Below are 12,741 nucleotides of genomic sequence, written 5' to 3'. Positions count from 1 at the left end.
ATGATTCATTTAAATGTTTGTACATTGAGTTACACTTTATTTTAAGGTGTCCTTATTACAGTATAACTATACATGTAAATATTATAATAAGAATCTAATGAGAATGTTTGAATTATCTTCATGTTGGGTTATGCTGTTTTGTTTTTGTAAATAAATCTTCATCTTCAGCCAATCCGTGACACTCTGGACATGTTATTGTGAGATTCACTCATTCGATGCTAATTATTTATCCCAGTTGTTGGAAAAACATGATTATATTTGACATATTGCTGTTTTACTCCATCTATTGCTTTATTTGAAATGCAAAACTGTCAGAATAGGATCAAGATTGTGTGTTATACAACATTGTTCATACTGACATGGTCTTATCAAATTCTGTAGAAGTTCTTATTTAATCATTTGTTTATCAGTGCATGTTCTACAGGGTGTGGTGACATGCAGCTTATGCTAAGACTCACTGTCCTTTAGCTTTAACGGAACAGATTAAACCTGTCAAGTCTTGAAATGTGGAATGCTGGTCTTCCTGAAAGACAAATTACTAAATCTTTTAATAGTACAAAGTGAAAAGTCTTCTCCCCGACTCCTTCTGTTTAATATTGGGCACAGTGCCCAAGAATATGCATATACCCTGTCGGGTTCATTAAAGCCACCTTTAAAGTTATTGAAATTGACCTAGATGTGATTTATTTGAATATGCAGAAAAACGAAGGGTGCCGTTTTAATAACGCAAAGCAGCTTCTGGGCTGACACCTCTGCTTCACACCTCTGCTTTGTTCAGCTCTGTGTAACAGACAGGGATGTCATTGATTTAAGAAAGAGAATGACTGCTTTTGAAAGTAATGTCCAGAATTTCTCAGAGGCTGACATTTCTATTATGTTTTCATTTTTATGTCTATACAGGTCATAGCAATCGCAATGGATATTTTCACAGATGTGGACATCTTTAAAGAATTGGTAGACGCCTCAGTCAGGGGCGTTCCTGTCTACATTCTCCTCGACCATAAACACTTCAAAAGCTTTCTCACTATGATAGATAAACAAGACATCCAACTCCAAAAACTCAGGGTAAGTGTCTGTATTCTACTGTATATTAATGCACAGGTCACAAGCTGCTTCAAGTCAAGTCAGAATCAAACTGCCCTCCATCCCAAGGAAAAAAAAGCACGATTACACTTTATTTGATTGATTGATTGATTATCAATATAGTCCACATTAGACATTCTGCTAACTATAGGTTAGTTGACTTTGTCACCTTATTCTTATTAGAGTATTAAATTGTTTGGTTTGAGTTAGTAGAATAAGTTGACATGTACTTAGTCTGTTGGGAGCAACAAAATAAAGTGATATTAGCAGATATTAAGCAGACAGTCTACTAATACTCTAATGACTGCTAGTTGACATGTAGTTGCAAAGTTACTATTTTCAAAATGGAAAATCAAAATAAAGTATTATCAAAAGCATAATTTAATATATTAACAGTTTTACTCCATTCATCTTTACTAGAAAACAAAATGACCCCATATGGACAAATATATAGGGGGAGAGTGGGGAAAGATGAGCCCCTTTTTTTAACTTATGTGGTTCTCAAGATAAGGGAAAATGAGGCAGAAGTACAATGAAAATATCAATCCTAATTTCAGGATGTTTCCTATCAATTTAAATGATCAGAATGCATCTATGACAAAGGGTTCGAAAAACATGGCTTCTCAAAAAGTGTTCCTGTGGCTCAATTTGCCCCAGGTTAGGGGTAAGTAATCCAAGTCAGTGAGTAAGTTGCACCATCTGGGTGTAAACTGACCGTCTAACTGAATCTGAATCAAACCCATGTGAAATTAAGATAATTTACCTCTTTTAAAAAATAATATAATAATCAGTTTTCTTTTTACAAATACTCACATTTCTTTTCTTAAAGTTAACTTAAAACACATAAAACCGAACAAATGAAGTTTAAATTTCAGTGAATTTAATTGTTTGCATTTCTTAAACAATTAGTTGAACACCAAAGTTATAACCTCTGCAAAAACAGACTAAACGGAGAGTTTGTTGAATAAAAATGAAAGTCACTGAAATTACACTGCAAAATCCCCAGATTTGAATCAACTCTGCTCAGATTACATATGGTCCCTTCTTATATAGTGAAAAAGTAACACTGAAGCAGACTTCAAGTTAATGAGATAATTAAGTGATTAATTAAGTTATGATTGAGCATTAGTGATGAACACCTGCTAACTACAAATTAGTTACTAATAACTACAAATGACTTCCAGCCACAGCCTTAGATGAAATCAACTGAAAATAAAAGACATTAAATCTCTCAGGATCTGATTAAACAACTCCACAAACAGCATATTATCTCATTAACTTTAACTCTGCTTCAGTGTTATTTTAACTCTATGTAAAGAGGGACCATATGTTCTCTGAGCAGAGTCGATTTAACTCTGGGGATTTTGCTGTGTAATAAACATTTTAGTCAAACGATTCTTGCCATGATAGCTTGTTGAACATGTTAGACCATTAGGAACTACAGGTGAAAAAAAAATATATGATTATAATCTGGTGCAAAGCATCTTCTAATTCTCATAAGAGGTGTACTTAAACACTGTCCCAAATCAAATAAACTGGTAAACCTTTAACTATGTAACTATGCAGGAAGTTATGCAGGAAAAATGAGTACACCATTAACTCCAGTGCCTTATCATGGGATATCATTGAACCGCTGGATCAGTTTACCCACAGCATTTGGCTCACTTTGCCCCGTAGTTGCCATTTAAGAAAAAAAATACCTTGCTTAACAATTCAGGCTAATATTTAACTAAATGATTTGCATGGATTTATACATTGGTAAATCGCCAATATGCATCATAAATATTTTTAGACCTGGATAAATTTGCTTTGATGTAACATCTGTTATGCGAAAATTTTACTTTGACAAGCCAAAAACAGTTTTTAAAGTAAATGTGTGCCTTCCATGTGTTTCTCCATTTCACAGTCTGGCAGAAATGATGGGTGCTTCCAAAATATATGATCACATGACAATACAAATGCAACATTTGCCAAGATACAGGGGGTGGGTCAACTTGCCCCTGGCTCATCTAACCCCACTCTCCCCCTATATATTGTGGCCACTAATTAAGAATTCATTCCTTTGTTTTATTTAAATCATGGCCACTAAGAATTCATTTCCACTATTATTAATCCATTCCCTTGTTTTAGGAAATCGTGGCCATGTTGTACTAATTCATTCCCTTGTTTTGATTCTGCTCACGAGAACAAATATATCACCTCTATCAAGGTTCACCACTGAGGCACTGCTTAATGCATGAAGCTGTGCATGAAAGGTTTATCTTGATTGAGTTGACTCACTTTAATCCCTATTTATGAGACGAGTGCACATGAACAAATACTACACTGTCATGATGGTGTTTTGTCATTGTAAGATCTGTGCACTGTCTATATGTGAGTATTTGCCACGTTTTATGGACAGCCCACTTAAAGCTGATTTTTGTAGTTCAAGTAGTGTGACTAGAAATTTATATATATATATATATATATAGACCTGATTCTCTGCCAAGTAAAAAAAAAAAAAAAAAGAAAATTGAAAGAATTTTGTTAAATCTTGGGAATGTTAAGTATTCAGACAGATTTCAGAGCCATAGAGAATATTTTATACATTAACACTTTAGTTTAGGATCAAATTCTCACTATAACTAGTTGCTTATTAGCATAAATAAGAACAAAGAACATGTGACAAACAGAACATGGCGCAAAAACAGACATACATGTCAAAGTATCAAGGTCAACATTTTTGTTATTAGATATACTGTATATATATATATATATATATATTTGATTCCAGAGTGTGACCAGATTTCTCATTTATCTGCATTATATTCTCCTTAAGGCTGATAGCTGAGGCTGATGTCAGTTTAAAGATTTGACTGGCAGAACGCATAACCAGAAAAACAAAACGTCAACAACAATCTACAAACCTGTCATTCTGCTCTTGTTATTTTCACAGATCCCTCCTCTATCTCTCTTTTATTTCTTTGTTTAGTACACTAAAGTTGTTTTCAGTAAGTCATTCTTTGATAAACTTAAACATACATAACCACCAAAAGGAAATTATAAAATATTTTCTACATGATTGATTTCTATTGAATACTTTTTTTGATCTTTGTAAGCAAATCTCTTAACGCTTCATTCGCATGCACTTTCTTGTCTAATGTGATGATGCCTTGAATTATTCACTGATGACGAGCCATATAAAGAAGCTATGAACTGCAAACTGTCCCTCCCACTTCTTCCCAGAGCATTTGAACTATTATTATGTGAAAAACAAGTGGCAATTATGATTTTTCTCACCACACCTCATTACGTGCCATCATCAAGGCATTTTTCTGCTACTGTCATTTTTAAATGTCTCCTCAGTATATTCAAAGGTCACTTAACAGCAGCAACAGCTACTGAAGCAGATCCTGATTTCTATGGTTGATTTAATTTTTAAGCTTTACATTTCTCTATACAATTTCTCACTCTAACAAGAGGCATTTTCACAGCTGCCCAACAGACTTTCCTTACTGTAGACCCAATAAACTTTAATTTTACAGTTGAACAACATGACATGCCCATTGTCGTCAGTGTGGTTTGGGTGTGCAGATGTACAGTAGTCAAACAGATGGGACATATAAACTTTAACAGCTTTGTCGCTTTAGCAGCAGTGATAAGAACTAACCCTGGGCTTCAACAGACAGAACTACTGACATTATCTTTGTTTGCAAAGCAGTAAAGAGGCTTGTTTGCCTTTCGCTTTATTTTTGATAAAAACAGACATGACAGCGTCTATCTCTGTGTAATTTCTCTTTAAATCAACATGAAACGCCAAACATGGCATGAGTAATATAATATAGGATATTCAGTGGGGGAAAAAATGTAGGGTGGGACTTTATTTTATCCACAGGGAACTGATTTGATGAAAACTATAACTAATTTTAAAACTGATTATGTACACAACCAATCATATTTTCATTAATACTTTTTTAATAATTAATAATTTGAGAACTCTCTTTGAACAAGACTATATTTAAATCTCTTTTAAATTGCATTTGAACATACAGGCTGTGGCACTGATATATCTCATAAATGTGTTATACAATTAAATTTGACTTGACTTATTTGTCCTCGTAACCATTCATAACCAAAATGTAATATGCTTTTTTATAGGAATTTGAATTAAAAAAGTTAAGATGTTGTTTCAGATTTAAGGATATTTATATATTTGCCTGTTTTCTTGCTGAAATGCATCTAAACATTTTTTTTCTTGAATGCAGAATATGAGGATCCGCACAGTGAAAGGACAAGAATACTGTTGCAGATCTGGAGTAAAGTTTCACGGAGCAATGGAGCAGAAATTTCTTCTTATTGACTGCCAAAAAGTGTTTTATGGATCATACAGGTGAGGCAGCATTATTTATTTATTTAGCTGAAACAACAACAACAACAAAAAAAAATTATTGTCATAATAAATGTCACATTTACATTGCATTAGATTAAAAAAAAAAAAAAATCAAACCAAGTTGCATATTGATGTTAGAACTTTCTTCAGAACTATCTTTGCTTTTGTAGTTTTTTTATTGTTTAATTTATTTATTTATTCATGTTTTAAAATCAACATTAGTTCGCCTCAGGTTCAGATGCCCTAGAAGAATAATCACAGTTGTAGTTCATCCTAATTAACTAAGGATCTTTTCTGCTAACATTTCACATTGAGTTGACACTATGGAAACGCTTCCGCTGTGTCTGAAGCACGTCTACACATCTCACTGGCCAAACGTATAGACATCCTGATGTAGTGCAATGCATCATAGAGTCCATGAATAGAATGCAGAAATGCACATTGACAGATTCTAATTGTCTGAAGAAGACGCACAGGTGTAAACTGCAGGAACACAAAGCAGCATCTCGTTCCCTTCTCGGGGAACCATGTTACATTTGTAACCCGAGACGTACGAAGTGGAACTTCGACACTGCATCATGACGTTGACATTTTGGGAACTTCAGTACCAATGTCTCCAAGCCCAAGGTAACAGAGCCTGCCCACAAGGCTGTGTATGAACACAGACGCTTGTTAAGCACAGACTAGACTTGGGTCAACCCTGAAGGACTCGAGATCCTGGGATTGAATCCGCATCCAAACTGTAGAACCTGATGAATGTGTGTGGAAAGCACCAGCCTGCTGCAAACACAAACATCCTGTGAAGGTCCACCCCTTGCAAGAACTTTAGAAGATGCTACACTCCTAGTAGTGTGGGTAATAGCATCTATAATCCAATGCGAAATGCGCTGCTTGGTGACTGCATTACGTCTATTGTGACCACCAAAGCATTCCAGAAGCTGTGAGGATCTTCTCCACTGGCCCGAGCGGTGTTAACCCTGACATGTTGACAAATGTAACTCAAACACACAGGATTGAAGGCAGACACATGCTCAAACATATGGCTTCTGAAGACAAAGAAGATATAGACATGCATTTCTGCCATCTATTTATGGACTTGGTGACCCGCTACACTACATCACGGCATCCATACATTTGGCCATTAGGTTGGCGTGTGTTAACACGTGCTTCAGACACTGGCTAAAGCAGAAGCGCTTCCATAGTTCCACTTCAAAAGGTTTTTTGTTAAAAAATTGTGCATTTGGTTTCTTTAAAATAAACCACACATGATTTGAAATGATTATATAATCCTAAGCCATTTATAAATGGTGTGTAAGTGACCAAATACTTTTTGGACCACTTTTATAAGGACTTCAAAAAACTTTTAGCACTTAACATTCAACACATGTCAACAAACAATCAAGTATACCTTGCCCAAGATAAACTGCATTCCAAAACTTTTGCATATGTTGCTAAGAATGAATTTAATAGCTATATTTACCTTCATTTCTCGTTTGGCAGCTTCATGTGGTCCTACGAGAAGATCAACCTCAGCATGGTTCAGGTTATAACTGGCCAATTAGTGGAGACTTATGACGAGGAATTCCGGACATTGTACGCTCGATCGACAATCCCAGCTCCGTTTCAGACTGCCAGCGTGAACCAGTGTGAGATGAAGCCCAATGGCAAAATGGACGGCTATTTGATTAATTCCACCAACCCCTTTGAAAGGAAAGATCATTTAAGGCACACACTTGACGCTGTTTACCGGCAAGCCTGTGAAAGGAGGTCAGGATTTTCGACATTGAGAGAGGTTGAAGAAAGGCCGCTTGTTACACCGCATGCTCGATTCCTTCAAGACACATCAGAGTTTTACAAAAGACACAGCTACGCAGGTGAACGCCAGGAGCCTGTATATCTGTCGAAATTGTCCAAGTATGGCTGTAGCAATTGGAATGTGGCAGCAGAGACCAGTCGTTACGGCGGTTTCTCCAACAATGCGGAAAACCAGTATGAAAGTTACGTCACCAACCCGATGTTCAGAGGCTCAAACATGCGCCAATCGTACCATGGCCATGACAAACAAATTCTCAACATGAGGCAAAACCTGCCCAGTTTAGCAAGTACTTCTAAGTCTTTCCTTCGGACATGGAGGATAGAGTCTTACCTCAACAACGACAACGATGCACCTTATGGAGAGAACTACGATTATCTAGACCAATACGAGGAGAATAAATTGGCTCCTCCACAACATTCTCGCCTCAGGTCATCGGTTGTTTTCACGTCCACCATACCGGAACAACCAGAGACGAACAGCTACTCCAATAATTCAGCGTCCTCCCATCACGATCCAGCACGAATTCAGTCAAATGCTCAGATATATTCTTCAACACAGTGGAATCAGACAGCACAGCATGATGACTTCATGCTAAAGAGGCGCAGTTTACAGATTTTAGAAAACTCAGGGAGTAACATGTCATATAGCTCCGGAAGGGATTCGGTATATGCAAGTTTAAACCGAGCCAAAAGTAGATTTGGAAACAAGGAGCGTGACTACCTGCAGGAGGACCGATACAAGAGGCACAGTGTGGCCGATCCCAGGTGCAATACATACAACGGTGACATGAACGGGCCTTCCAGTTACATGTACGCATCTTTACCTAGAAGACAGAAAAACTGCAATGTGCCTGCAAACGAGAATCCCAGAAATGGAGCGTACACTCCGAATTTCAAAGAGGACCAGAGGTCCGTCTCACATGATGATTTCAAAAAGGCAGATGAGAACACAACTACCTCAGGAAACTTATGGCAAGAGCCTCCTGTGAGAACTGTGTCAGAATCGCTTCTGGACCAAGAGGAAAGTCAGCCTTCGAAACCAAACAGTGAATCATCACAACGCTTCTTGAAAAGGAGCACTAAGAAAATAAAATCCCTTCTAAACATCCCTCAGAAGGGGGACAGCTCACCGAAAGGAAAGAATGCACAAAGTCTCAAAATGGGAAGCAGCACGGATACCATTCTCTCGGATTATGATGACAAGAAAGACCATGGCAGCACTGCCAATTCCACCAAGTCTGTTGAGAGCAGCCGACTGAAGCGAGCTAATGGGAAGATCCCTGGAGCTGAGAATCACTCTCCCGGCCTGGTGGGAGAAACATCTGCGCCTCGTTTTAGCACTGAAGAGCTTCATCCGTCTCACCCTCCTGCAAGTGCAGAGGCTTCCAAAACACAGGCACAATCCTCGGTTGTTGCTCAGAAAGAGAAGACAGACTCAACACTACCAAGATCAGATCTGTTGCCAAAGCAACAAGTATCAGCAAACAGGCTGTATAGCAGATTTGAGCCGCTTTGCTCATTTGAAAGCACGCGTCCCACAGCAGGCCAGCCTGCCTATGTGTCTGCGCAGAGCCACGCAAATGAGAAAACAAGGAATACTGTCTTTCTAAGAAGACAACCAATGAATAACCATAACACTTATACAAACCAGCAGACACAGGGACAAGACAACAGATTTGGCCGTTTCATGCAAAGGGTTGGAAATTTAATACACAAGAATAAGTACTGAAATGTGCCTTTTCTGCACCACTAGACTGACCAAATGGATATGCAAAAATTGCACAAATAATTGTTTTCAAACAGTTTTCTCAAGCACTACCATCCGCCTTCCATTGGTCAGACATTTCTGCCTCCAACTTATGCCATTGATTAAGCCAAGCTTGTTATGTCAGACTAGTTGAGATGCTCATGCTTAAATGGTTTGTGTAAATTGTTTCTGCATAATTAAATTGAACAGGAGAAAGTATTTTCAGATCCAAAACGTTAGACACTTTGGCTTTTAAAAAGTAGAACAGTGCTGTTTACTTGAATGCATTATTGCTAATGCCAGTGTTGAAGGTTTGCAATATAACTGGTGGAAAATGCTGCAAAGACTATTACACTGTTTCTTTGTACTAGTATTTTTTAATAATAATATTTGTCTTAAGGGCAAAGGATGTCTTGAGTGGGGATATGGGCAGACTGGCTTTATAATCTCTGTCACTTGAATGAATGCAATTATAAAACATTAACTGAGGATGAAACGTCTAATATGGTCTGATTAAAAGCTTTAGTAAACCATCCATACAATCTTAAATTGCACTTCAGCCTGTAAAAAAGCTCTCCCAAAATAACCCAGATTGTCATGGTTAAATTGACATTGAAATGCTGGAACAAATGCAAGATAAATAAATGCTGGTTTGTGGGTAATTGGTGCTTAGGTATCTTTAAGGGTGACTAACCATACTGGCATATACTGCACTGGCTTTGCACTATAGGTCATGGTATTGTTTGTCTTTGTATTGTTTTGTATTTAAGATATGTTAATTAATGGCTCTAATTTCACAAAGTGCACATGTATAGTAAAGTATATCAAGGACAAAAAATATTAAAATGCTGTTCTCTTACAATGTCAGGTCCATTTTTTTTTTTTTTTTTTTTTTTCCTTTGATCACTGTTGCTTGTAACCTAACAGGGTATGAAATAAATGAATGGACATGAAATTGATTTAACTTGAAACTGTTTTATGAAGTGCTCCCTTTTACTATAAATACTGCCATTTTACTACAAGATAAACATGCATTTACTTAGTTTTTTATTAGCTATTTGAGTTGACCGGCAAACAAGTAAAATTATGTCCTGGATTTTATACTGGCACCTATTGGTGAGGATACAACATCACACAAACGCAAAAGTCTCCAGTTACCAAGATTCGGCTGGTCATGTGACAATCCACTTAGACGATTTACGCCAAAAGCTAAACAGCTTTTATTCTTCATCTCATGTGCACATGAAAGTTTAAGCATATGTGTCAAATTTATGGTCACACTTTTTATTAGGAGTCTTTAACTACTATTATTATTGTGTTCATATTGTATTACAATTGTACACTATTAAGGGTGGATACAGGTATGGTTAGAGACAGGTTTGGTGGTATGGGCAGGTTTGAGTGTGGGTTATGGTGTAAGGGAAGGTCAACAGTGTAATTATTCAATTCATTTCACATTTCTTTGTATAGCGCTTTTCACAATACACATCGTTTCAAAGCAGCTTTACAGATAAAGTAATGTTTCTACATTACAACTTGTAATCTGTTATCAGAGGTGAATGTGTGCATGTGTCCATGTCTGAAATGTACAATTCTAAGATAATACAAATCATGCTATTAACTAAAATCATGTATTAATTTAAGAACAAAACAATGATCTAATTAAAAGCAATTATGAAAAGTTAATGAACATAATGATTACAATATATAGATAATTTAGCATTGGTGCATGTTGATTCTTGCAGGGGTTGGAATCATCTCTTCACAGGTGTTGAGTCATCTTCGCAATAGGCTGGATCCCAACTGGAGCTGGTGTAATCTCTAGTTACCTCAGGATGAGCATCCCGAGGTAGAGACAGAAAAGCAAATGGAAAATAACTAGGGTAGATCCTGTTCATAACATTTCAAGCAATAGATAGTCATACACATTTGATAACTGGAGTACAAGGTTATGAGGTGCATTATGTGAATGCTTGGCTAAAGAGATGAGTCTTTAATCTAGATTCAAACTGGGAGAGATTAAATTACAGTTATAGGTGTAATTACAGAAATTACAAATATAAGTACAATGTAAAAACATGTATGTACACAGTAAGTGCATTGTATCAAATGATTAATTTAAATGTTAGCACATAGTAGTTAAATACACCTACCAAATTTATTTTTAATTTCTTCAGAGGTAAAACATTTTAATAAGAAAAGTGTATCTATTCTGTTCCCCATAGTATTCATTTAAATTATAATTTGGAAAAAGCTAATTCTACATTTTTTTTAAGCATACAAAAATTGTACAACCAAATTGTAGTGCTACGAATTTTGTGTTTCAAATCAGTCATGTGAACCATTCAATTTTCTAAACATTTCAAAACACTTAAGACATAACAAAGCCTCGTTTACTGAAAGTTTGATACACGCTTCGAACCACTGATTTGAAACAAAAGATTCATAAGGCTTCATGAAGGAGTGTTTTGAAATCGCCCATCACTAGATATTGTTGAATAAAGTCATTATTTTGTTTTTTTGGTGCACAAAAAGTATTCTTGTCTCTTCGTAACACTAAGGTTGAATCACTGTAGTCACATGAACTGTTTTAAATATGTCTTTAGTAGCTTTCTGGGCATTTGAAAGTGTTAATTATCTTGCTGTCAATGGAGGCCTCACTGAGCCATTGGATTTCATCAAAAATATCTTAATTTGTGTTCTGAAGTCGAACGAAGGTCTCACGGGTGTGGAACAACATGAGGGTAAGTAAATAATGATTTTCATTTTTGGGTGAACTAACCCTTTAATGTATCTTAAAATATGTCACTGCCATTGTTTTGTCTCAAGATTCACACTAGTAATATATATTTTTCCTTTTTATTCAGCTCGCAGCTGAATCATCCATCCGTTCATTTTTCCAAAACTGTAGTCCAATGTGGGCACAGCGTAATATCATACAGGTATAAGTTCCTTTGATTATTAAATTGTTTAATTAAGGTTTATACATGCGTATAACTATCTTTCATGACAGAGTTCAAGATAAATCTTTTCATTACTACTGAAGCTGCAATGCTTATTAAACAGCAAGCACAAACTATGCAAAAGCAGCAACCCTTCTGGTGCACTCAGTGTCTGAATTCACTCACTTGTTGTGACGGGTGCATAGCCCACCTCACATGTTTAGCCTTACCATTGTGTTTGATTTTATGTTTAATTTAGTTTAATTTAATATGGTTTGTTACTTTTATTTGAATCCCCTTATTACAAGAAAAACACAAGACACATTTAACAAGTTAACAGTTTATTAACATCTTGAATGTACAGAAGGGTGCACACTTATATTCTTTGCTGATTAACTTTACCCGAGTCCTAGATTACCTGAGTCCATGGAGTGGCGGCCGCATTCTATGTGGCAGCAGACAAAGGGGGAGGCGGTGCTTCAATCCCCTAATTTGTGCTATGTCAGAGGAAGTTGGACTGTGTCATGTTCTGAGTTAGAGAGGATAATGAACCATCATGTTCTGAGTTAGAGGGGATCTTTTGTGTTATGTTATATTGTTATGTCATTCAATCTTTTTGTTGGTTTGAGTATTTTCTTTTCATGTATTCTAGGTAAATGACTGTAATATGTTAGGTATGGTAGCATATATTCTGTGATTTTGTCATTTTGTTTGAGTTTATTTGGTAAAGTTATTATGTGATATTTACCTTTACTTGGGTTGGTATGTGCTAAATGGGTATTTAT

At 36.4% G+C, this 12,741-nt stretch overlaps 1 protein-coding gene across 1 annotated transcript in view; it reads left to right on the top strand.

The window, feature by feature from the left end:
- fam83b (family with sequence similarity 83 member B) overlaps positions 1–9,985 on the top strand; it is a 43,026-nt gene extending 33,041 nt beyond the window's left edge. Inside the window, exons 3-5 of the mRNA XM_048205912.1 lie at positions 901–1,065; positions 5,328–5,452; positions 6,953–9,985. Of these exons, the coding sequence (XP_048061869.1) occupies positions 901–1,065; positions 5,328–5,452; positions 6,953–8,996 (2,334 nt within the window). The 3' untranslated portion in view covers positions 8,997–9,985. The remainder of the gene's footprint in view (positions 1–900; positions 1,066–5,327; positions 5,453–6,952) is intronic.
- Positions 9,986–12,741: the final 2,756 nt, after the last annotated feature.

Source organism: Megalobrama amblycephala, linkage group LG10 (genome assembly GCF_018812025.1).
Source record: "Megalobrama amblycephala isolate DHTTF-2021 linkage group LG10, ASM1881202v1, whole genome shotgun sequence".
Classification (NCBI taxonomy): domain Eukaryota; kingdom Metazoa; phylum Chordata; class Actinopteri; order Cypriniformes; family Xenocyprididae; genus Megalobrama; species Megalobrama amblycephala.
This window is presented reverse-complemented; position numbering and strand designations above follow the sequence as displayed.